This window comes from Engystomops pustulosus, chromosome 2, assembly GCF_040894005.1.
Source record: "Engystomops pustulosus chromosome 2, aEngPut4.maternal, whole genome shotgun sequence".
Taxonomy (NCBI): Eukaryota; Metazoa; Chordata; class Amphibia; order Anura; family Leptodactylidae; genus Engystomops; species Engystomops pustulosus.
In genome coordinates, this window is record NC_092412.1 from 55,702,368 (window position 1) to 55,724,918 (window position 22,551).

Consider the following 22,551-nt stretch of genomic DNA (forward strand, 5'->3'; position numbering starts at 1 on the left):
TTGGGTCAGCGGTGCACTCATTGTCGCCATTGCCGCCATTGACTTGACAGCGGTGCACTCATTGCCGCCATTGACTTCATATATACACACGTGCCGTGCCCCCTGGCTTGTCCCTCTATGTCTCTGCTGAGCGTAGCCACCAACCCCATGGGCCCTCTGCATGTCCATCAATACTGCCCCCTGGTCACGTCACTACCATAGAGTTTCAAATTAGCGTGCTTGTGCAATGCACCTGTCATTGTGGGGCTGTACGGCTTATCCCCGGCTTTTTGCCTGCTTTTTTCCCGGCCAGTGCTCATGCATGAGCGGTGCAACTCTGGAGACGGCACTGCACCATAATGACCAGTGTATTGCACATGCATGATAATTTCAGACTCTATTGTAGTGATGTGATCAGGGAGCAGTATTGATGGGTGTGTGGAGGGTCGGGTTTACCATGCACAGTGGCCGTGAGGAAGCAGGAGATCTTAAAGGGGTTTTCCCATTTCAGCAAATTAATTTTAATGTTTTTGACAAAAAGTTATACAATTTTCCAATACACTTTCTGTATCAATTCCTCACGGTTTTCTAGATCTCTGCTTGCTGTCATTCTATTGGAAGCTTCTATGTGTACCTTCAGTGGATAGAAATCTGACCATGGTCACACAGGTGCACGGCTCGTTATATCACAGAGAGTAATCAGAGCTGTGTTATATAACGAGCCATGTACCTGTGTGACCATGGTCAGATTCCTGGAAGAAAACATAGAAGCTTAGAAATCTAGAAAGCAGAGATCTAGAAAACTGTGAGGAACTAATTCATAAAGTATCCAATAGTTCTCCTGCCTCCTTGACTGGATTCATGGGAAAAAGAGCTAATAAAGTGTTTTTTGGACTAAAGCTTCAACAGACAGGAGACACAATGGAACCTTGGAAAAACAGTTACAGTAAGGTACAGTTTTTATTGTGCCTTTCTGTGGTCATAGGTTCTGTTTAAGTCGGGGACCGCCTGTAACTAGATGATATTGGGTTAACAGTTTTGGATCAAAGTTTATAGGTTAAGGGTGCTCACATATACAGGTACTGCAGGTTGCTTAAGGAAAACAGTCAGTTCTTGAAAGATGCAGCAAGGAAAAGCATAAGTGGCTCTGGCCAGGGTAAAAGAACATTCCAAAATTCTCACAAAAAGTGGTAAAAAAAAATGTGCAACTAGCATTGTTTAACTTATGTGCCATCTACTAGACACTGAAGATAAATTACTTTCCTCCATGACAGAAGTAATCCCTTTTCTTTGTGGGGGCAGAAATGCAGAGTTTCACACTCATGTGCACCCACTTTCTAGTCAAGTTTGTGGGAGTGACCAAAATAAATATGGCTATGGGCAGAAAACTGTCTGTTCGCACAGCTGTGGGAAGGGGGTCAGCAGGTCAGCAGTTTTCTGTCTTAATGGGGGAGATTCATTATGGCTTCTCCGCCATTAAAAAAGCCCCATTCAGTGGTCTCAACAAGTCCACGTCATCATGGCTCAGAGCTGTTAGTGTAATGAGTGATTGGTGTATATTTCTCATGGCATTTCTAATACCATTTGTATCTCTTGCATATTTCTTTGCATGCTTTATAGTTTCCACGTGCGCACATTCGAGAAGATGTTCTTGTTAACAATGGAAGAGCCTTCAGCTTTACGTTACTCCATTGCCTTTCCATTGGCCTGCACGCACTTCTTGAATAGCACTCATGAGATGTGCCCAGAGGAGGTAAGATACAACATTTCACAGAAAGTAACAAAATAGCCCTATTGACCTTAGCAGCGTATCTTGTTGTTTAGACCACATTGTGTTTTTCTGCACACGTTATTGTTCAGTCCCAGTACCTTATTAATTATACATGAATCTCTTTGGTTTCTGATGGCCACAGACTGAATTGGATTTCAGTTCTTTAAAATTGTTAGCCTGTTCAGTTCTGGCTTATTCTACCTGTGGTTGTGGTGAAAAACAAAACATTAATTGTTGATTTGTTGGTAGTCGGGAGTAATAAGCAACCAAAAAAAGAGGAAACAAGACTTAAAGTAGTTGTGCAATGTGATTCACACATGTGAAGTCAGAAGACGGAAAATGCTTATATAATAAATGCTTAGGTCCAGAATCCCCTAGTGGAGCCCAAACAGCTATAAGTCTCCAGACGCCTACACAGCGCTCTTAATTGGCAGTCTCAGCAAGGAAAACTCTTACTTTCCGAAATTAGTCAAAAGCCTCTCATTTAGCCAAACCAGTTGCCTACACTGTACTGAAGAGACCTAACCAGGTCACAACATTGCTGTCTACAGTTGGGAATGTTCCTTCTGGAATATATATACCGGTTTGGTTTTAAGCCTGCATCATATCATTAGGCTTCCTGAAGGTCATGCTTGATGTCAAGGGAGCTACAGTACAATGTAGCTATAAGAGGCCCTTGGCCACCCATTTTTTACTCAGCAACATCTTCGCCCATGAAATCCTTGTACATCTGTTTTTGCTCTCAATAGACATGAAAGTCCTCCCAGGGTCCTGAAACCTCAGACTGATAGCAGACAGAAGGGACTCATCCTCCATTTCCCAAAAAGCTTGATCTTATTACAAGATGTAGCCTCCAGACTTGTAGGGCTTATAATATTCATACAGCCCAGAGCCCATGACAGTATAAATCCACTGATGTGCTGTGACATCACTGTGATTCTTGGGTTTCAAATTTTACATCTATGTTTTAGTGTCTATGTGTTTCGACGTCACTGTGAACCTGACATGTGACATCACTGTTAATTATTACTTCTGTGACATGCCTGTGAGTCTTGGCCTTTATCTGTGACATCACTTTTATTACCCATGTGTTGTGACATCACTGTGATCCTTAGGTTTTATCTGTGACATCACTATGTTTATCATATGAGCTGTGATGTCACTGTGATCTTAATCTGTGACATCACTTTTATCATGCATGTGTTGTGACATCACTGTGATCATTAGGTTTTATCTGTGACATCACTATGTTTATTATATGAGCTGTGATGTCACTTTGATCTTAATCTGTGACATCATAGATCACAGATCTATGTGTTATGATGTCACTGTGATCTTTATCGATGACACCACTTTATATTATCCATGTATTGTGAGATCACTGTGCTTCTTAGCCTTGATATGTGACATCACTTTGTTTATTATCTGGTTTTATGCCATTACTCCTGCTCTGTGATACTCCTTTGGACAAAGTACCCACAATGAGTCATTGTCCTTTCTCATTACTTTTGCATTGTGATACACTGTGACCACGATCTGCACTAGGTGTAATAACCAACGACTGTGGCTTCACAGTAGTGGCTGTGCTGGGTTACTGCAACTCATCTCACATTAAAATTGAAATCCTGGAGAACCCTTTTAATCTTTTTCATGATTCGCTCGCAGGTACCTCATCTGCTGAATTGCAGCCTTGGGCTGTGTAATAGTTTTCTGGATGAAATGAGCAAGCAGACCAGTGGTTGTATCATCGACATCTGTGCCGAGCAGTGTAACCTCAGTGAAAAGGTAAAGTTCTGGAAAAGATATTTCAATAGTCGTGATCAGATATTTATATTCACTTTTATTACATTTTTATATTTAGAAAAAATATGAATACACAAATGGCATGTGCCCAGAAAATGTTGGCAAACATAAAATCTAGTCACAGTATAAAATATGTATTCTTTATATACTGAAGATGCAAATATATACATATTCTTCCTGGGGTATTACTTATTGATCCTAAAGGAAATCTACAAGCAGTTTTAACTACACAAATCTATAGACAGAGTTAGGTATCGGTCCTGGAGATGTGGGTAACCAAACCTTTGTGGGTGTTGTTAGTAGCAGCAGGACTGTGAAAAAGGGATTTATATTTCTGAATTCTAGCTAGACTTGAAGCAGAGATGCAATCCTGTTTGAGTCCCATTTAAGCACACAAGCCACAATACATCACCGCCATTTTAATGGCATATAATAACACATTTGTAAGGTTTATAATTATCTTCAAAATCATCAAAATTCAGTTTTTTATTTTAGTTGTTACCTAAACACTGTGCAGCCACAATCTCCAAAGCCAGGAACAAGAAACTAAAAAAAGCAGCACCCAAAAAAACAGAGCCTGAAAAAGAAAAGCCAGGGACTGAAAGTCAACGTAAAGATCGGATTGTAACCACAAAGTGAGTATTCACTGAGCTTTTTGTGGTGCTGACACTATGTAAATCTGTTGGACTAGGTATTCAATAAAAATTGCAGGATTGCCCGACAAATAACAGGTGCAAAAGCATTAATAAATTCCCCCACCCCTCGTTGTCTTTGCTGCAGAAGTTGGTAAACCTTTAATTCTCTTTTAGAAAGCCATCAGTGTGACATGGTATTGATATTTATTTGCATCAGTATTTGTAGCCATAATATTGAGTTCTCTATGGGTAGGTTCAGACAAATCCTGATGTAGAATACTAGTCCATTCCTCTGTGGGTCAACTATACTATCCTCACAGCATCATTTAAAGGAGTTGGCCATATATAAGTACAATACCTAATAGGGCTTCCATACTGTATTTCCACTGATAAACTTCTTCTGCAGTCTATAGAAGTTTCGGTCATGTGACCTGACTTTGTTCATTAATGTTTCCACACCTCCTCCAAAAACACCATGTCAATAGTTGGAGGGGAATGCAGATGTCCACGACCATTGACATGGAAGTGGTGTTCATGGAGGACGGGTTCATACAAGTAATGACTGAACGACCTCTTGCTGGAAGTCTGCAGAACATGGAAAGTCAAAGGAAGTCCCAAGTCTTGCTACCAATGAGTAATTCGACCTGTGACTACTATGGGCTGCTGAAAAAGTTTACTAGAGTATGTAAAATATGGGTGACCATATTAGAGTCTTGTACCTATCTGTGTAAACTTTCTGATTAGTGGCCATCCCTTAACGTATTGTACAGAAGACCCACGGTCAGACTGAAACCCATACCTTAGATCAGGGTTCAGCTTAGCTAAGCCATGTTCCCGAAAGCATGGTCAGCTTAATTGATCCTATATGCTGTATAACACAGCATCAAATGAAGTTAATACAAGGTCCTCAAAGGTACTTTACATGGATTCTCCAACTGCCCCATAAAAGTTTGTATAACTTTTGTATAACTTTATTAATTCCCTTTTATTCTTTTTTTTTTAGCATGGACAAACTTCACCTAACACTTTGTGAACTCTGCATGTCTTTAAATCATGCGCAGAAAATCCTGATCTTTGATCATGTGGTGACGCCAGCTGAATACCTGAGTTCCCACTTAGAAAAGAAATTTGGCCGGTAATGTCATTTATAATCTTTACATCCTGTTATAAGAGATATAAGATTTTGAGGGTCCAACCATAACTAACACAGCAAACAGAAGTGGTAGCACCAGATTATATGGTAGTGTTATGCAGAAGAGAGTATGGAGGAGTGAGTCTCAGCAGCAAGGTCACCTCCTAACTCAGGGAGGACTGCAAGTTACCGACTACAGAGAGCAAAAATACCAGAAGAAATATTCTAAGTCAATAGTTATCAAAAACTGTGGGGGAGACTCATTGGAGGTCATTTACTAAGGGCCCGATTCGCGTTTTCCCGACGTGTTACCCAAATATTTCCGATTTGCGCCGATTGTACCTGAATTGCCCCGGGATTTTGGTGCACGCGATCGGATTGTGGCGCATCGGCGCTGGAATGCAAGCGACGGAAATCGGGGGGCGTGGCTGAATGAAAACCCGACGGATGCGGAAAAACCACCGCATTTAAAAACCGAAAATGTGTCGCTTGGGAAGCACTTACCTTCACCTGGTCCAGCTCGGTGTATTCCGGTGCGTTCAGATGATTTTCAGCGCAGCAGCGCCACCTGGTGGACGGCGGAGGAACTACCTTCATAAATCCCGTCCGGACCCGAATCCTGTTCAGAGAACGCGCCGCTGGATCGCGAATGGGCCGGGTAAGTAAATCTGCCCCATTGGGTCACATTTACTAAGGGTAGCGAGCTGCACTTTTGTAGGACTGTGCACTTTCTTCATGGCTAAACCGGCCTGCACAGGTATTTAAGAAGTGTCTGGGCTGAGATTGTGTTGTACGGAACCCTTTTGTGGTGCAGCTGCTCCTTGCTTTCATGCGACACAAATTACGGGGCGAGCCGGTGGTTGGTCCGACTGATTCAGACCGAGTGCCGTATTTACGTAACTTGCAAATTGTGTCGCACACCCTATGTTAAAGATGCACTACAAAAAAGATGGTGAACGCTGTCTGGCCAGTGCAGGGAAGCGACAGATTCATGATTTCTGGCGCACGATCTTAAGGAATCGGCACACACAGCATAATAGACAGACAATTCACTGTTAGTGAACTCTAGTGACTTAAGTAAATGTGCCCCATTATGTCTTTTGCCAGGGGGAGAGAGAACATAAATCTATGCCAGCGTGGGGAGTGGGATGGATGGAGGGCGGTTTAGAGGCGTGGACTGAGAGAAGGGGGAATTTTAAAAATGATGCCAATCATAATGAATTTTCTTAATTGTTACTCCTCGTATACCCACACTATACTGAAGTTTTATTGAAAGTTAGTTTATTGGAATGGGAACTAAGTTAAGTGTGGACACATCTCTATTATCAGTCAATGGGAGATCAGGTGCAGTAGCCCAGCATGGCCGCTATACAGAGAATGGAGATTTGTTAGGTAGCTGCTGTAAACAGCTGGTTGGTGGGGGGTACTTGGTGTTAAACCATCTGATTTTTCAATCATTATCTATATTCTAGAACACCCTTTAAGATGTGGACTAATAGTACTGTGTAGAATTTGCTTATATTTGTTCAATATGTGTACTCATTCATTCTTATTAGGGTTACAGAGATTTGTCAGACAGCAGCCATGGATATACTACCTTAGTAGTACCATATGCAATCTGGGATGCAAAAAATGGTCCCTCCTATAATAGTGAAGCACTGCCATTGACAGAGTATGCCATATAGTGCTGTATGTAGACACCTGTAGTCCCTACGGCCCAGTAGTGGCAGCATGCAGGCTCTGTACACATGGATTTGCAATATAGAGTACAGAACAAAAGTTTGGACACATCTTCTCAATGAAAGAGTTTTCTGTATCTTAGATTCACACTGAAGGCATCAAAACTACAAATTATCACATGTGGAATTATATACGTAACAAAAAAACTGAAAATATGTTCTTCAAAGTAGCTACCTTTTGCTTTGATTACTGCTTTACACACTCCTGGCTTTCTCTTGATGAGCTTCTGAAATGGTCTTTCAACTGTTTTGAATGAGTTCCCAGAGATGTTTAGCACTTGTTGCCTTCACTTTTGCCTTCACTCTGTGGTCCAGTTCACCCCAAACCATCTTGGTTGGGTTCAGGTCTGGTGACTGTGGAGGCCAGATCATCTGGTGTAGCACCCAATCACTCTCCTTCTTGGTCAAATAGCCCTTACACAGCCTGGAGGTGTGTTTGGGGTCATTGTCCTGTTGAAAAGCAAAAGATAATCCAACTAAATGCAAACTGGATGGAATAGCTTGCCGCTGGAAAATGCTGTGGTAACCATGCTGGTTCAATATACCTATAATTTTGAATAAATCCCCAACTATGTCACCAGCAAAGCACCCCCACGCCTTCACACTTCTTCCTCCATGCTTCAGGGTGGGAACCAGGCATATGTAGTCCATTCACGTTTCACCTTTTCTGCGTCCCACAAAGATACGGTGTTTGGAACCAAAATTTGGACTCAATCAGAAGAAAGCACATATCTCCACTGGTCTAATGTCCATTCCTTGGGTGCTTTAGCCCAAACAAGTCTCTTCTGCTTGTTGCCTGTCCTTACCAGTGGTTTCCAAGCAGCTATTTTACCATGAAGGCTGCTGCACACAGTCTCCTCTTAACAGTTGCTGTAGAGATATGTCTGCTGCTAGAACTCTGTGTGGCATTGACCTGGTCTCTAATCTGAGCAGCTGTTACCTGCGATTTCTGGGGCTGGTGACTTGGATGAACTCCTCTGCAGCAGAGGTGACTCTTGGTCTTCATGTGAGCAGGGCCGGTTCTAGACAAAGTGGGGCCCTGGGCAAAACTAAAAGTGGGGCCCCAAAATAAAACTATTTTATGACCAGTCACAGTCAGCAAGAGGCTCCTTTAGAATGGTAAAACAAACTGTAATATGGGAGAATTTTATAGGAGATGATAAATGATTTTTAGATTTTAGATTTATAGGCAGCATGGTGGCTCCGTGATTAGCACTACAGCCTTGCAGCGCTAGTCAACATCTGCAAAGATTTTGTATGTTCTCTCTGTGTCTGCGTGGGTTTCCTCCGGTTTCTTCCCACACTCCAAAAAATTACTGGTAGGTTGATTAAACTGTGAGGCCCATTGGGGAGAGGGACCGATATTTTCTGAAAGCAGACACTTGCCCCATTTTCAAAATTGCATCAAAGATTTTATAGACATAGGCGCCTTCATGCAATTTTGATTCAAATTGAAACATTTTATTAAAAATACTTAAAATTTGACTTTGATGGCAAAAAATTTGATCCAAACATGGACATTTGTAGAGTTCACAAATGTGCCCTATTGATATGTTCACATGAATAAATCCACATAATATCACTAACACTGTAATAACTAGAGATCTGTTTTTTAGCTAGACATTTTTAGACAGTCACAACCTGCAAAATATATCAATAAAACAGAATAAAAAGTAAATGCACCATAAAACCTATAGAATTTTGAAAGCAGACAACCAGGCGATGCATTTGGCAATTAACATTCAAAATTTCCTCTAAAATATGTACAAATCCAGAAACTTATATAGAGAAAATCTAGTTTCCTAAAACGGTAAGATGTGAGGAGATTATACAGACCCCACATGTGTATATCCGCCAAAATATGCAGCAAAGGGAACTGCAGAAAATTCACACAGATCTATCATTGTCTGTTCCTTACACAATGGTCACCCAAATAAATAACTATATATCCATAAACCGAGCTAATGAGATAATAAAAGTCACTTTTAGATGTGCGCCAGTGTATTAGCTGCACAATAACAGAATCCTCCACACTTCATAAGAATGAGAGTGAAGTAGTCACATTAGGCGAAGAGGATTGAATGTTCATCGTATCAGTCAATTTTCCCAACAAAAAAAAACTCACAAAATAAAAGGGAATAAGAGAGAATGGGCCACATTTATCACTTTTGTGTGCCTAAGTGTAGTAGTTGCGCCTAAATTCTGGCGCAGTGTTTTGCCAGAATTATCACAAGCTACAACCATCTGTGATAAGGTAATTTCCTGCCTCTTATTAATCACTTTACTTTAACACAGTTTAGGCGCAGTGTTAGATTCAGGCAGTTACATGTGATCCTGCTACAAGCTCCTCTCTGCTTCTCCCACAGCCCAGCATGAAGATAACCCTCACAGCAGCACCCAGGTGTGTGACACCCAGCACCCAGTCACCTCCTTAGCAGGGGCTTCTCCTGGAGGGGATCCCCCAGTGCTGGTCTCCTGCTGCACCCCTGTAATTCTGCACAGTATCCCCCTCAGACACACTGGTGATACTGTGCAGAATTACATGGGGGACACTTGTCAGTACTATGTGCAACATTCTGTAACGTTCTCTTCTCTCTTGCTCTGAGCTCAGGATTCTGCAGAATGTTTTGTAAATAGAAGGTGATGAAGTGTAAATAGAGTCTGCAGCTCCTGTCTACAATGTATCTAATGTATCTATTATATGTTCTAGTGTCTGGCTGAGCTTTGCTGCAAAGGGGCTCAGTGCTTTCTTCTCAGTTAATGCCACCTTCGGGCTGGAGTATATTTCCGCCCGTTTTTGCGCCTAAATGAAAAGTCGCAAGTGATGAATATCATTAGGCGCATCAAAACATCTGGATTGCTAGGATAAATGAGGGAAGCTGCTTATTTTTGCTGCGCAGCTAGTTTGGCATTTAGTTGCAAAAATGGCGCAAAAACAACAGAAAAAAACGATTGATACATGTGGCCAAAAGTGTGTTCTTAGATAGTTCTGCATAGAGAAGGGTTAAAAACATGAATATTAGTTGATATTATCCCTTCTCAAAATGTAGTAACATATAAAGTGAATATTTCCATTATCTGTGAGGTGCAGCAGCTCCTGTGTGCAGCAAATTCGCCCGCAGCCTGATGGCTAAGAATCTGGAGGGGGGGGGGACACTTCAGGGGGCTGTATCTCTGGTTCTGTGACTCATAGAACCTCACTTCTTTTTTCCTATGAAAGAAGAGAGTCTCCTCTTTTATATGAATCTAAATCTGTGTTTCTAAAATGTAGGAAAACTGAGATACTATATATATAAAAATGGCACCTGATATTCTCACTTTAAACCTGAATATCTCTGGATCCATGGCACCTAGAAACACAATTCAAGATTCATTTGAAAGAAGAGATTCTCCCCTTTCTCCCTGGGGGCCCTGGGCAATTGCCACCTTTGCCTACCCATAGCGCCGGCCCTGCATGTGAGCCAGTTTCTTTGTAGCGCTTGATGGTTTGTGCAACTGCACATGGGGACACTTTTTCGTACTGACCTTAAAGTAATGATGGCCACTCATTTTTCTTTACTCAGCTGCTTTTTTCGAGCCATAATACAAATTCTAACAGTCTATTCAGTAGGACTATCAGCTGTGTATTCACCTGACTTCTGCACAACACACCTGATGGTCCTAACCCCATTTAGAAGGCAAGAAATCCCACTTATTAAACCAGTCAGGGCCCCTGTGATGTGAAAACCTTTTCTGGTGACTACCTCTTGAAGCTCCTCAAGAGAAGCCAAGAGAGTGCAAAGCAGTAATCAAAGCAAAGGGTGACTAATTTGAAGAACCTACAATATTTTCGGTATTTTCACACTTTTTGTTAAGTATATAATTCCAAATAGTTTTTAATGCATTTAGTGTGATTCTACAATTTAAATAGTCATGAAGATACAGAAAACTCTTTGAGAAGGTGTGTCCAAACTTTTGGTCTGTACTGTACATGGGTCCTTTCTGTCACTTGCGTTCAGAGAAGTTTTTTGCAGCATGTATAGATGAGATTTGCCAACAGTAAATGCTTAAGGTTTTACACATTCACTATTCCATTATGAAAAATCTACATCATATACGTCTCATCTGTATACACCCTTAACATCCCTTAGTGCTGTATAGCTATATATGTATACTACCTTTCCTGTTGGTTAGACATCTCTAGATATATACCCGTGTATAAGCCGAGTTTTTCAGCACAAAAAGCACTTGTATACTCACCCTCTGGCGGCCCCGATTTGCAGCAAGGCTCCCCGATGTCAGTGCGGGTCCTCTTCTGTCTTCCGCGCCTGTCTTCTTTCTTTGGTAGCATCCTGCAGGGTGCGGCCATGTTTTTCTCCCAGCCGTGGCCGCGCCCTGCAAGATGTTACTGAAGAAAGAAGACAGACGCGGAAGCAGGAAGAGGAGCCGCGCTGCACATTGGGGCAGCCGGAGGGTTAGTATATAAGTTTATTTTTTTTATTTTTTTAGTGTTGGGCTGGCTGTATACTAGTGGGGGCTGACTGTATACTACAGGGGGCAGGCTGGGCTGGCTGTATACTACTGGGGGCAGGCTGGGCTGACTGTATACTACTGAGGGCAGGCTGGGCTGGCTGTATACTACTGGGGGCAGGCTGGGTTGGCTGTATACTACTGGGGGCAGGCTGGGCTGGCTGTATACTACTGGGGGCAGGCTGGGCTGGCTGTATACTACAGGGGGCAGGCTGGGTTGGCTGTATACTACTGGGCGCAGGCTGGGCTGGCTGTATACTACTGGTGGCAGGCTGGGTTGGCTGTATACTACTGGGGGAAAGCTGGGCAGGCTGTATACTATAGGGGGCTGGCTGGATATATACTGGGGGGGTCTGTGACCAATGCATTTCCCACCCTTGGCTTATACTCGAGTCAATAGGTTTTCCCAGTTTTTGGTGGTAAAATTAGGGGTCTCGGCTTATACTCGAGTATATACAGTATATATATATTGTACTAGATTGAAATATTTTATCAAATGTATGTTTTAGAGCCTTGGTCTCACTGGTGAACTGGAGACCAAATACTCGGGAGATTCAACGTCCTTCAGAGGTCCTGAGTGCAATGCGGGCTTTTCTCTGCACCCTGCAATCCATTTCTCATCTGATAAATGTTGATATGACCCGTACAATCCGGAGTACCCTACTGCAACAAACCCAGGCAATGGATGCAAATGGAGAGCAAACCATTACTGCACTTTATACCAACTGGTAAGCAGCACTTTGTAGAAGACTGTCCACTCTTATTTTGGAGTGATCCTCTGCACAATCATTTGGATGTAAATAAAGATTGGAGACACTGAAATCATTTAAAATCCTTCTTTCCCTGGACATTTGTTTGAGACACCTCAACACACATTGGGGCAGATTTTTCAAAAGCGTCTCAAATTGAGACTGTGCAAGGCTTCCAGATTTATACTGCGTCAGATATATTATGGTGTCTGCTGCTGGATGATAAATCTGTTATAGTTTATGACTGCATAGTACTACTTTACACCTCCTATTAGTTGGTGCACAGTTTTTGTCGCATTTTGCATCACATTTTAGGCCATACCGCTTTTGCCAACTTCACAACTCTTTCACATAGACCACGCCTTTTTTTGGCGAACAAGTCGCTAAAGTGTCTAAAAACTGTCTTACACCTTTGATAAATGTGGTACAAGGTGGGTTTTGGTGCAAGATAGCACAGAATTCTGTCCCCTTTACATAGCATACCGTTTGTGGTTTCCAGAAATGTGGCCCCTTATAGAAGTTCAGTGAAAACTTTTCTTTCCACATTTTGGACTGTATAACTTATCTCTCATTCTGTACTTATATTATGTACATTGCATTTATTTCCTTACAGATCTTACCTTTTGACTGATCTTTCTCTGTGCTCTGTTATCAATGATGAACATGATGACTCAGCGCAGCATCACATGGGCAGTAGCATCTGTGCTTGCTAGGAGGATAGTGTACTCATCTTTTTGCTATGTTTTCCCAAAAACAAATATATACCAAACTATGAAAAGAGACTGTCTGATCATCAGCAGTGGATATTTATTAGCATTTGCAACACCACTTGCAAGTCTGCATGGAGCTGAACATGAGTTTGTGACTTTTGGGAGAGAAGTTGAAATAAGATTACATAATACAAGGGAACACGATGCCATAAATTTTCAGATAGAAAAAAAAGAAATAGTACTGTAATACTAATGTTCTTTTCCAGTTGCTCTATAGAATCCAGGTGCTCTATATTACAATGAATATTCATTTATTTCACTTCTGCAGTTCAAGGTAATGCCTGACGGAAGTAATTGTCCCCAAATTTTTTTTTTTGTCTTACGCCAAGGTACTTGGAATGTCTCCTTCGTCAGGCAAGCGGGGGGCTGGTAGTGTATTCTCCAACAATGAAATGCTTCAATGACTTGCCTACAGAAATGAGTGGGGAGCAAGGTCTCAATGCTGATGAATACACAGATGCCTCTGGTGCGTAATATACAATGTAATGTTTGTAGTGTTGATTTTATCCAAGGCTGTGTATTTATCACATATATGATAGTCTCTTAATAACACCACAAGAGGATTTACGTACATTGATGGCTTCTCCTTAGAATAGAATATCATTACACAGTACCAAAAAAACCTTGTTTTCTGGGCCAAAAGAATGCCAGAAAAAGAGCATTTTGGGGCACATTTACCGTACTTACCCGGTCCATTCGTGATTCCGCGGTGCGTAGTCTGACGTTGATTCGGAGCTTGCCGGGATTCACTAAAGTCGTGCGCCCGATATCCACTAGGTGTCGCTGCTGCGCTGAAGTCCGCCGGAGTTCAACTTCTTCGTCCCAGTGTATGTGAGTGCTATTCTTGCAACACAATTTTTTTTTTTTAAATTCAGCGGTTTTTCTAAATCCGTCGGGTTTTCCGACGGCCACGCCCCCCGATTTCTGCCACGTGAAAGCCGGCACCGATGCGCCACAATCCGATTGCGTGCACCAAAATCCCGGGCAATTCGGCGCAAATCGGAAATATTCAGGAAACTCGATGAAAATATGCGATACGGACCCTTAGTAAATGAGCCCCTTTGTGTCAATGCTTAAACGGGTATTCTCGTCTGGGCATTCACATTCAGATTCATTAATCTGCCATATATAAACATTTCTGCAATTAGATGTTATTAAAAAAATGTTCCTGTGTGAAGATAATTTCCCATAAATGAAGCCATGTTGTCCCTTAGAAACGAGATGGCTTCCTCGGATACGGCCACCTCTTCTGGAGGGATTGCACAAAGAAACAAAAGGTTATTGTATATAAAATCTCCGGGTGTTACTACATGTCCCACAGCCGTCCTGTGGTAATGATTGCTGAATCCAGGTAGTCAGGCAGGGCTCTTTAGTGCAAGTCGGGCCACCGCTGCCAGAGTGTGACATGGTCGTATCCGGGGAAGCTATCTTGTTTCTAAGGGACAATATGACTACATTTAGGAGAAATTATCTTCACACAGGAACATTTTTTTTATTAACATCCAATTGAAGAAATGTTTACATAAGGCAAATTAATTTAATTAAATGTAAATGCCCTGATGGGAATACCCCTTTAACTGCAGATTTCTTGCATTTCAAACTTTGAAATCTTTGAGTTGAATCCTCAAATAGTTGACAACTTGCATGCTATGTAGCATATGGATAGGATCAAAATAAAGTATGATGAACCAGCGACACTTACTCATAGATCCAGGCACTGTGACTGTGGTAATCTTCTTATATTTGTTATCCACCTCATTCCTTTTAAAATGAACTTTTAAAATTATGCTATTTAGCCAGAAGGGCTGTTGCTTCCCTGGCTGTTACATTGTCTACACCTTTCCCTCTCGCTCAGAACTTGACGCCTCTCTGCTGTAATCTCACACAATGGGAGAGGGAAAGTTCTCCTGCTCCTCAGGATGTTACACTGTACAGGAGCCCTTCTTCCCCCTGCTCTCTTGGCACACAGTGGGAGGGGGGAAGTGCTCATGGCACAGGCCTCCAGAGGGGCTCTGGTAACAACACCCAGAGCTCTTCTGACTCATAAGCATAAGTCGGAGTTGATTTTAGAAGGAAGGAGGCCATGAATACAAATATAAGTAGATTAACACAGTAACGTATCAACTATCTATTGTCTGATATATGCAGGATCTCGAGATCTCCCAAAAAAGGGACATTTTCCCCATTTCACCTAACTCTGCACCTGACAAAAAGTTGATTGCATCTGCAGACAAATGCTACTTATTTAGCATCAATCTTTAAGGAGGAGAATGAAGTTTCCAGGACAGACCGTATCACAATATTGCAGACGATAATTCTTGCGGACGTCTCCCTACCCCCACTTCTGACAAACAAGCGGAGACAGGCAAAAACTTGGGATGCTGCAGTCGTGTATGTGCGCCGCATCCCCTGAAGCATGTTGCCATGGCAATGACTTGGCCCTCCCATCTTTTTCTGAGTTTTAATTCTTGTCTACTGTTATTAGACTCTTACATGAGATGGAGGAACGGTAATTCCTGCTAATCTATTACAGAGCAGAGAATGGCATTTCAGGGATCCCTCAGCACCCATTTTAATTATTGATTTGTGGGATGTATTTGTGTGGAATGATTGAAATGTAGTAGAAGTTTATGTTTCCTTCATATTGTCAGGTTATCAGCAATTAGCAAGTGGGTTTTATTTCACAAAACGTAGGCAAATGGATTTTCCAAAATCAATTTGCCATTTTAAAGCTTTTAAAAATAATGAATAAAAGTATCAGCCACCCATTCCTCAGTTTGTATTAGGAACTGCATTTGGGCCAGATTCTGCATATTTATAGTACTTAATGATGGTTGGCAGAATGAAGAATGCGCTTTTTGTTCTAGGTCTGTGAATGCTAATGAGCCAGAGGGTCCCACAGTACCCCTATATAATCATGTGGTTTTAATTAAAGGAACCCTCTGCAAAAATGTTAAAGGACATCAAAGATTGTAAACCAAGCACACTGATATACTGGTGTGCGCCTCCTCTGACCAGATCTGTCTTTCTTTTAGCTTCTTATGCCTTGGTTTTAACAAAAAAAGGCTTTAAAGGGGTTATCCGGGTTTAAAATTTTTTTATGGCCGGGCTGGGGAGGGCTATTTAAACATAATAAACATGTACTTACCTCCTCCGGTGCTGCCGATGTCCCGCGCCGCGGCCCGTTTTCTCTGTGCGCCGGTTTCAGTACAAGGGCGCACAGGGAGCTTCCGGCCGGAAACTCCCATGCGCACCATCTCCCAGCGCTTACAACGCTGAGAGATAGGGACGGATGGGAGGAGCCATCCACAACGCAGACCGGAAGCTCCCTGTGCGCGGCTTCCGTGCCCCTGTTTGTTTACAGGGGCACGGATCGAAGTGACCCCGGCGCGGGACATCGGCGGCGCCGGAGGAGGTAAGTCCATGTTTATTATGTTTAACTATCCCTCCCCAGCCCGGCCATAAAATTTTTTTTAAACCCGGATAACCCCTTTAAAAATTATGCAAATGAGCCCGAGGGGCTTCAGGCTCTATTAACACCTATGGAGCCTGGAGCCCCTCAAGCTCATTTGCATAATTTTTACAGCCTTTTAAAAAAAAAAAACATAGCACAAGAAGGGGGCGCACAGCAGTATGTCAGTGTGCTTGGTTTACAATTCCTGATTCTGTGTTAGATGTCCAGTAAAGATCATTTTGTATTGTGTTTTAGACACTTATTTAAGGCTTACACCACAAGAAAGCAAGGAGATGTGTGTGGTTTAAAACAAGAAATGGGCATAGCATGGAAAAGGGGCAAGGCTTACCATGCTACGCAGATTAACAACTAATGGGTGGTGTATATTTAGACTGGAAAGTCAAATGTTGTAACAGATTTCTCACCCAGCTTTGGGAGTTATATTCCAGGAGTAGAGTGGGCTTGGTCTGAGGCCTAGTTGGGTTTTCACAGTGACCTACTGCAGTGATGGCGAACCTTTTAGAGCCCGAGTGCCCAAACTTCAACCAAAAGCCACTTATTTATTGCAAAGTGCCAGCACAGAAATTTAAGAAGTAATTTATTTCTCCTTGTTTTTTGACAACTTTCACTCGTTCAGCCTCCTAAAGACACCAACACAGTTGAAAGGAGGAGGGCAAATTCACTTATCATTGTAGGAAGATTCTGTAGGAAGATTCTTTGAGTCCTGTCTGGTAAACTTCATGCTGGGGTGATGGCCTGGGTGCCCACAGAGAGGGCTCCGAGTGCCGCCTCTGGCACCAGTGCCATAGATTCGCCACCACTGCCCTACTGGCTCATGTTGATCTCCTCACACCCTTTGGGCTAACATGGACACTGTAAAAAGGGGGCTGCATGGCTGTAAGGATTCCTCTGGTCCAATGATAATGGTCCTGGACTGATATTATAGTGGTATGATGGTAAATTCTACAAGCCCACAGGAAAATGTAGAGACAGTAGATTCCAACAGTTCTTAATTCCATAACCAGAATCCAACTGCAGCAACAACAATGGTATAGGATCTGTCTGGTAGTAGCTGCACTAGAACTAGCTGCTTGCAGGTATTGGCTCAGGAATGGATTATGCGCTCATACTTGAGGCTTTAGCACACAAAATATCTAGGTTGCAGCAGCTCTGCATGGAGGGTCTGGAGGCTGGCTCTGTCTGTAGTCTCCACTAGGGCTATATTCACAGACACGTGTTCCCGCCGTACCATAGCATGGCGGGCACACGTCAGCGCTGGGGAGAGAAACATGGGGCACGGCACCATATTCCGCGGAAAGCTAGGACATGTTCTATCTTTCTCCCGGCTACGGAACGGTACGGTGTTGCACGTGTGTGGCACCGTACAACCCCCCTATGGCGCCGTGCGACCTTTGCCGTCTTTGGGGGACGTACAGAGTGTGTAGCCCCACTGCTTGACATGTGCATACATGGATCCCAAGGCTGTAGAGATGTAAATGTTATTTCAATAAAGGTTCTACACTGAAAAGCAACAATACAAGAAATGTAGAGTTAATATTGAGAAACAGGATCAGGGGTAGAATGCAGACAGAACAATGAAAGCCCTACTATTACTATAATAACAAGGGATTCTTGTCAAATTATGGAATGAAATTAGCAGATATCAGTAAATCTAAATAGCTACTGCTATCCTCCTGACTACTGCCCTGACTGCATTGAATAGCTACTGCCCTGGCTGCATTGCTACACCCACTACTAGCTATTGCCCTGACTGCATTGGTACCCCTCATCCCACTACTTGCTACTTTCATGACTGCACTTTTTTTCCCCGTCGACTTCACTGCTATCCCCCACTACTAGCTACTGCCCTGCTACCCCCACTACTAGCTACTGCCCTAACTGCACTGCTACCCCACTACTAGCTACTGCCCTAACTGCACTGCTACCCCCACTACTAGCTACTGCCCTAACTGCACTGCTACCCCCACTACTAGCTACTGCCCTGACTGCACTACTATTCCCTCACTACTAGCTACTGCCCTGACATAAGTACTACCCCTCACTACTAGCTATTTCCCTGAGTGCACTGCTACCCCCTTGACTACTAGTTGGGCTGTCCTGCTGGCTGACATGCAGAGCATTGTCTGGAAGGACCATTTATGAGCCTGACATATGACACCATTACCTACCAGGGCAGTTTTGCATAAAAGATACAGGAGTGTTTTTCATCTTCTGGAAACCTTTTCTACGACATTTACCTAGTTACTTGCCTGCTCCTCCTGGTTTATTTATCCAGCCTCCATATCTTTCACATTAACTGCTCTTCGAGAACTCTCATTTCAGTTTCTAGGTAAGTACTAGGTAATATGCACACATCTAAAAAAGTAGTTTTCTCTTTGGAACCTCTAACCTCTACCCTTTCTGCTACTGCTTTGGTACAGACACTTTTCTATTATTACTATGGTTTCACTACCTTGTGTCTTTTGGAATAGAGGAAATGTTTAGAGAGGCCAACTATTGGACAGTATCTGAACATAGTTGGACACACCCCTTTATGGTAACAAATAAACCCCAGCCGCTCCTGTGCACGTCACACAGGTTGCTCCAGCGATGCCTCTGGCATGCTATGCAATCCACCCTCTCCCTACCATCCTGGCTCTCGGGAACTCTCATGCACGTACCCTCGCCATCCCTAACTGTAGCCAGCTGCTCCTCATTGCGCAATACAACCCAAAAGCAACTACAGTGTTTGCAATGCTACAACACTCCACCAATGAAGATTGAGGGGATTTCCCATCTGGCTCCACAATAGGGATGATGAGCGCACATTTGCGAGAGCTCTTGAGATCCAGATGACATCATTGTCACTTGGGAAATGTGAATTGGAGGGAGTGAATGAATTGCACAGCACGCAGGAGGCGTGCATAATTAGCAGCAGAGCGAGCACTGGAGCACCCTGTATGATGTGCACAGGAGCGCCTGAGGCTAATTTGCATAATTTAAAAAGCAAATAGATTTTTAGCAGAAATGGCAAGGTTTTACGGCTAATCAAGATGGTCAAAATAGTGGTTTTCAAAGTGACTGATTTCCTTTAAGCTGAAACTTTTCATCTGATGCCTTGGTAGCCCTTTCCTTCTCTGTGATCTGGAAATATCATGTGGAATATTACACCCAGGGAAGCACAGACCTGTAAATGTAAATAATTCTAAGATTAACTTTTCTAATTTGGTATAGCTTTATATCTTGTCATCTCTTTATGAGGTGGGAAAACCTGTTTAACTCTTCATTTCACAACTGTGCATGGGTCGCCTTCAACTATAACGATTTTATACTATGTTATGATAGGAAGAAATAATATTATGCTGTCTGACAGACCAATTATAAATGCATTGTGGTAAACACTGTACATTTGGTGATTTACAATGCAATTTGACTGGCAATGTCAAATACATATAATCCAGATCAATAATTTCTCATGTTTATAGACCTTAGATTAGAAATTATGGCGTGCTAGATATCAGATGGTATACACACTGCTCATATAAAATAGACAATTTTCTATCAATCTTTAAGAATCATAAATGTTAGTAGTTACAGTAGATAATACAACATTGCCATTCAATTATAAAAATAACACATAAAGAAAACATTAAAAAGTTGTTTATTTGAGAAATAAGTTTTGTAAAGAATTAAAATTCTTACCAATCTTTTGCACACTAACGTTTTTAGTAAAACAGTAACATAAAGCAGTCAGGAGGACAAAAACCCCAATAGACCCAAAAAACCCAATAGACAATTCACAATATATATACCTATAGTATTTTTTACAGATTGTCTTTACTATTTTGTGACACTTCTTAAAGTGCAACTCCAATATTTTTTTTTTCACCAATCAATAGCTCTTTGCCCTTTACTTTCACTACCTATGTCCAGCAGTTTCTTATATTCCACAGTTTAGCCTGTCCCTGCATTAGCTGTCTGGCTGTGTTGATAGTTTTTGTAAGACTTGTTCACACAAAAAATATGGACTCTGCTGGAGGTTGGAGGCTACTGCTGTATGCTCACTCTGGACAGAGGGGAAGGTCATGTGATGTTTTCTTTGCTAGCAGATGAGCTGTGTCTGTACTGATCTGTGGATACAGAAGTCTCCTGCAAAGAATAGTGAGGTAGAAGGCCTCCCCTGTTCCCCATCAGTCCATCCATCCTAGTCTGTTATTCAGCTTTCTCTGTCTCTTTATGCACCTCAAGCTGTCAAGTACACTTCTGCAGCAACCCTCCTTCCACCCCTCTCTGGACACTATCTACACTGCAGGGAAGCTGTTAACACTTAGTGCTCCCACAGCACAGTCTATATACTGCATGTAACTTTTTCACTACTGGTTTCTACTACTAGGACTACTCCATGCTCCTCCATTTGCTGAAAGCTGCCAGGCTAAATGCTATATCGATCCTGCATTTATTCATTTTGCAGTGTTCAGTGGATATTCTGCTACAAAACTTCAAGCATCATGGGACATGAGGGCAGCTTATAACTGACTCAGCTTTAGGGCAGAGAGGGAAAGAGGTTAGTTGTTATATTTCTACCATAGATATGAAACATTCACATGTGTGTTTCAGGCTTTTCTTTCTGAAATTTACGTTTTGAAGTTGGTAGCAAAAATCCAGGAGAAATATGCACAAACAGAACATGCATGGAATATACCATTTATAGAGTTAAAAAAAAATTGTAATACAACATTTTTTTTGTCCTATCAATCTGCTGATAACCTTGAATATGACAACTCAGCTCACTCATCTCTACACATGTTGTCCACAAAATAACTGATGGCAAATCAGTTTTGGTTCACCAAACACATATTGCGTGTAACTAGGTGCCATGTGGGCCATTATATTGTGAAGGCGCTTCAAAGCTAAATATGTGTTTTTCTCATGGCCCCTTCCACAATGTCCTTCAATGTCTTTGCTGCTGGAATTTAAGCAAATACTTTAGCCTCCTCCTCTTACTGAGAAGAGGGCGTCCCAATATTGACCTTGCATACAAATACTTATTACAGCTGTCACATTGTAACCACATGTATATTGCAAGTCCTGACGGGAAATGCATTTGGTTTGATTTAATTGTCTTTTTTTTGCTGTGTCTCTCTGTTCTAATCTAAATCTTCTGTATAACCTATTACACAGAGTACAAGACCAGAATGAAGAATTTTGGCAAGTGCTTAGAATAGCAGAGCCTAATGCGTATTTAGTGCAGTGAGATATGTTTGATCGCCTGCAGTTTTTCTAATGATATAAACTAGAGGCATGACATGAAACAATATAGATGGATATGTTTCAAATACAACATATACAGTATCCAGGTCAACACAATTATCAAGAGTGATGCAACAAGGGTACCTATTTTAAAACTATGTTATGCAGACATATCTATATGAGCCTATCCCCCCAAAATAGATCTGACGCATCTCACCCCTCAATTTTTCAATATGTGTAGAACACTACCATGGATTCCATTCACTGGAATCCATTCCACTTGAATTGCAGCTTGCAAACACTTCAGAAGAAAGGAGTATCCAAACACCAAGGCTAAAATGTCATACAATTATAGATCCATTAAAGAACAACTGTAAAGTATAAAACTTTTGCCTAACTCTGCACTGAAATAAGCAATTCTATAATTTACACTCATTAGCTAACGGCAGCCGTTTGCCTGCTAGCAGGGGTTTTACCTTGTCCCTCTGTTTGTTTTTGCTTAGTTGTCATGGGAATCCGTATCTAGAGGGTGGAGAGGAGATAAGTGTGGGTGGATATTGTTGGGAGGAGCACTAGGAGATCTGCACCGTCATTATCTGTGGCTGCTGGGTGTTGGAGACTATCAATCCCAGGATCATGTAAAAATCTGTAGGACCTTAAGTAATATCACAAGCATGTTTCAGGTTATGCAATTACAAGGATGAAGCCTTGTACATTGCCACATGAATGTTATGTAGCAGAGTTGCTTGTGTTTGAAAGT

General features: G+C 42.1%; 1 protein-coding gene across 1 annotated transcript in view; it reads left to right on the plus strand.

Moving 5' to 3' along the window:
* NCKAP1L (NCK associated protein 1 like) overlaps positions 1-22,551 on the plus strand; it is a 158,684-nt gene that overhangs the window by 42,503 nt on the left and 93,630 nt on the right. The window contains exons 17-22 of the mRNA XM_072134686.1: positions 1,600-1,732; positions 3,416-3,535; positions 4,049-4,188; positions 5,192-5,323; positions 12,078-12,296; positions 13,417-13,553. Coding sequence (XP_071990787.1) covers positions 1,600-1,732; positions 3,416-3,535; positions 4,049-4,188; positions 5,192-5,323; positions 12,078-12,296; positions 13,417-13,553 — 881 coding nt within the window. The remainder of the gene's footprint in view (positions 1-1,599; positions 1,733-3,415; positions 3,536-4,048; positions 4,189-5,191; positions 5,324-12,077; positions 12,297-13,416; positions 13,554-22,551) is intronic.